The 4501-nt window shown below is 41.7% G+C and overlaps 1 protein-coding gene across 1 annotated transcript; it reads left to right on the forward strand.

Annotated features, from left to right (window-relative positions):
- The first annotated feature begins 1576 nt into the window (after positions 1 to 1576).
- LOC135482929 (uncharacterized) lies at positions 1577 to 3691 on the forward strand. Its single transcript, XM_064763415.1, has 2 exons — positions 1577 to 1978; positions 3122 to 3691. Exons 1-2 carry the CDS (start codon positions 1577 to 1579, stop codon positions 3689 to 3691), a joined length of 972 nt encoding a protein of 323 aa, XP_064619485.1.
- The last annotated feature ends 810 nt before the right edge of the window (positions 3692 to 4501 follow it).

Below are 4501 nucleotides of genomic sequence, written 5' to 3' on the forward strand. Positions count from 1 at the left end.
TTTACGATCTTCCTAGCGATGGTCTTGATTCGGTAACGGATACGCTTCAATCCATTTCGTAAATTGATCTCCGACCAATAACAGATATTTATTTCGCCTAGCTGTGACCGGTATTGGTCCCAGGATATCAGCAGATATCCTTTCGAAAGGTAATCCGACGAGATAAGTTTGCATGGAAGCCCGTGAGCGATGAGGAGGTGGTTTCCTTGAAGCACACTTATCGCATTTCTGACATAAATCAGCGATGATTAATTTCATGTTTCTATAATAAAACCGTCTCTTTACTTTCTCGTAAGTTTTTAGTGAACCTAGGTGAGCTGCTGTATTGACTGAATGAAACTGAAAGAACATTTCATCATGATATTCTCTGGGCAAAATAGTTTTAAACCTCACTGTTCTCCCGTCATCCGATTCGTATCGTTGACAGAGAATGTTCTTCTTAAATTCTAATTGGTCCCACATTGACCAGTAATGTTTATTCGCTTCACCCTGTAGCGCCACGGAATCCCAAGACGGTCTGTTGACGTTTTCTTTTTTTAGCGTTATGATCCATTTTAGGTCATGGTCACGACGTTGCGCTTCCGCAATGTTTACATCTGACCATCTGGGATCGTTGCCAACGGATACTTTGATTACATTTGATGTGACGCACTCCGTTTAAAGCGGCCCATCCACGTGCAATATTATTGTGCAATATTCCGGGTTGTGCAATATTATTGACCGTCTACCTGTCATATTGAAGCATTGTACAATATATTGAGCAAAATCAAAATTATTTGATTTTTATTGACGGTTGTGCAATATTATTGGCCTGTGGGTGGTTCCTGCCAATAATATTGACAAATTATTGTTCACTCTTCATCGGAAAACCACGGAGACACCATGTGAGGCAGTTTAAGTCAATAAGAAATGAAGACTTTCTTTCGTTTAAAACTTTGTTCACATTCGCGTTACAAAGGGCACCACAGAGCACGTAAAAACTGAAAAGATAAAAATACCGACACTAAATACACTGGAGACAGATTGTGACTTTGTCTCACAAATGACTGGTTGTGACATTCTTTTCTAAAAAGGACCAGTTGTGACTTCATCTTTTACCAAGGACAGAGGACAGACATTGACTATCAGCAGTAGTACTAAGCTGCTGTCATTTTACATTAGTACAGACTCAGAATAGCTTTGAAACTTCACTAAATTGAACACTAGTTTCATTAGCTAAATTACCCTTAACGGTGGCGCCGTCTATTAATGAACTCTCACTTCACACACGCCACGCGCACTGAAGAACGTGTCAATAAAACACTCGTCTCGGGCCAATTAAAAAGGCCCTGTACAGTAACAGTGCAACCTAAAGAGTCTATACTATCATTACTTTTAGTTACCTCAATCCCAGCCTTATCTCTTTCTTATTTTTGTAATAATACATGATTGAAGTTCGAAGGTGTCTAAAATTGTAAGCGCCACGGTGGGCGGAAATGGCAAATGCGCATGCTCGCTAATTAGTCTGCGCGAAAACAACAAGGGGCGCCAAATTTGAAATACTAAATGATTAACATAAATCTCTGACCGTCACACCATGTCCAAACTGGAGGAGCGGCAATTCATGCTTACATGCATTGAGTTGTATCGTGAGCTTCCAGCTCTGTGGAAGGTAAAAAGTAAAGAATATAGCGACAGAAACAAGAAGGATGCGGCATATCAAACTTTGTTGGAAAAGTACAGGAAAAGGTACCCTAAAGCGTCAAGGGACGACTTGACGAAGAAGCTAAATTCTCTGCGAACCAATTACCGCAAAGAACTAAATAAGGTACAGCAGTCAAGCAAGTCTGGGGCCGGCACTGATGAGGTCTATGAATCCACCCTGTGGTATTTTGACGCAATGGACTTTTTGCAAGACCAGGAGACACCGTCAAAATCTTTAAGTTCCATACGAATTGGTGCAGAAGCTGAACTGAGTGAAGAAGATGAGGATGACTTAGTGAGTATGAAATATTTATTTCCAATTATACGTCAATACTATGCGAAACGATAGCTTACAACACTTTGTGGTTAACAATGCTCAACTGATAAATTTGTGAAGTCCCATAAGGTACAATTAGTCGCGATTGGTCGTGGTACCAAGTCTGAAATAAGCGACATAATACTGGGTCATGCAATACGTCTGAGGAAAATATTGAGAGTTCAAAAGCAGATGTGAATTCTTTCTGATAAGCGATGGTATGATTAAGAACACTTGTTCCATTGCCAAGGAACAACCCGATAACTGCCGAAGAAGTCTCGGTATTTATCTCGCGTCGTCTTTGCTCTGTTGGTGGTGTTTCGGCTACTGTTTTTCTGCAGGTCATGTATGGGTAACTTTTTTTTGCGCCATGAGCCTTCTTGAACATCTCCTTCTTTGTTTTCCCAATCGACAGACTCGCGTGTAATATATGAACTAACTTTCCGTCTCAGAAAGTTATGTAGATAACAGCATGCTAATGTGACCGTTGAAGCTTTTTCGGGCGAAAGTGGTATGTTCCTTTGGAGAACGCCAAATCGAGAGACAAGAATCCCGAAGGCGTTTTCTACAATTCGACGCGCCCGGCTCAAGCGATAGTTGAAAACGCGCTGCTGCAAATTCAGACCGCCTGCTGCTGATGGGCTGTAGGGCTTCAGCAAGTTTTTTTAGTCATAGCGAAAGCATCGTCCCCAACAAATACAAAAGATTGTAGGGAGCCAGGGCCGACAGGGAGGGGGGCGGGTTGTGGAATGTTCAAATCATTGTTGCTCAACATATGTCCGAAATCTGTATGACTGATGACTCCACCATCAGACACGCGGCCGTTTACTCCCGCGTCTACCATCAGGAATTCATAGTTAGCATTAACTACGGCCATTAGCACAATGCTGAAGAACTTCTTGTAGTTATAGTAAAAAGAACCCGAATGAGCGGATTTTCTTATGGCGACGTGCTTGCCATCAATCGCTCCCAGACAGTGAGGGAAATTCCATCGCCTCCCGAAGTCATCTGCCACTTCAATCCATTCCTCCTCTGTGGGCGGTAGCTAGAAATGAAATGTATTAGAAATATAGGTAAAACGTCAAATCTATTATTTGTTCCTATATTTGAATATCATTTCAGGTGGAAGTTGTAACGAAAGCTCCTACTACTTCCGTCAGTAAGCCGAACAAGAGGAGGAAGACCACGAAAACTGACAATGGTGATCAAAGGGAGGAACTACTTTCGTTAGCGTGCAAACGCCTTAATCAACCCGATAATGAAAATATGCCAATAGCAAAGGCATGGGCATCAGAACTCTCCAAAATGAACCCGAGTCCACAGTTGCTTGCAAAGAAGGCTATAAATGAAATTCTGTTTGAGGGACAAATGGGAACACTTAATCGATATTCTGTACAAATAAATGCATCCCTTGATAGACAAACTCCATATTACTCTGTACCAGCGGGCATAAACACCCCCAATAGTATACCAAGCTCTTCTTACGGTTTGGCTAACAGTCGACCCAGTAGCCCTTACAGTTACTCCAGCAGCAGACCCGGAACTCCATACAATATTGTAGGCGGTAATTCTGTAACACCGCAAGGTCTGGATAAATCTGGAAGTTTCCGGTGCCAGGTCATTGATGAGCCAGATGGAGTGAATATTTCTCAGTCGCCTCTTGGCCATTATTTTGCAAATTTCCAGCCATAGCAGCTCGTATAACCCAATGTATCCATTGTGTTCAATTGTATTCTCAAATCATAAGGAATAAGAGTATATGATTAAAATACTAGCCCCTATATCTATTTCGAGTTTACCGTCACTTTCTTTATGCTGCAAATACTGACATGATGATAATATCATACTTACGTGTATGTAATTCTTCAAGCAGGATATAATGGCCTCACAAGTTTCCATCACAATTTTTCCAATTGATTGTGGTGATATGGCACTGCTGAACTTCATATCTTCAAATGTGTTGCCAGTGGCTAAGTATCGTAAGGTGACTGATAGGCGTTGACTTGCGGGAATAGCTTCACGCATAATGGTGTCCTCTTTTTGTATAATGGGCGTAACCATCGTAAGCAGTTCGTCATATGTAGCGGCATCCATTCAGAGGAAGTTCTTTAAATCCTGCGGTTCGTTTTCTCGCAATTCGACTAGCAGCCTTTCGTGGGTCAAGTCTTGTCGTCGTGCTAACCAATTTTTCATCCAGAGTCGCGGAGTTTTCCTTTTCTTCTTCTTTTTCTCCAATGCAAACACAATAGCTAGAGATAATGCTGTGTCACTGTCGATTTCCATGGCATGTGCTTAAGACGGCGTCTTCCGAGCAAATGACCCCAAATATTGCACAATACTATGGAATCGTTTGTGCCCAAACATTTTTCAATATTATTGAGTCAATATTATTGGCACAATAATATTGCACGTGGATGGGCCGCTTTACGTTTTCGTCTCATCGGTTCTGTTTTCTGATACCATTTCTTCGGTATCCATTTTATTTTCGGTGCTACCGCATCT

This window comes from Lineus longissimus, chromosome 2 (genome assembly GCF_910592395.1).
Source record: "Lineus longissimus chromosome 2, tnLinLong1.2, whole genome shotgun sequence".
Taxonomy (NCBI): domain Eukaryota; kingdom Metazoa; phylum Nemertea; class Pilidiophora; order Heteronemertea; family Lineidae; genus Lineus; species Lineus longissimus.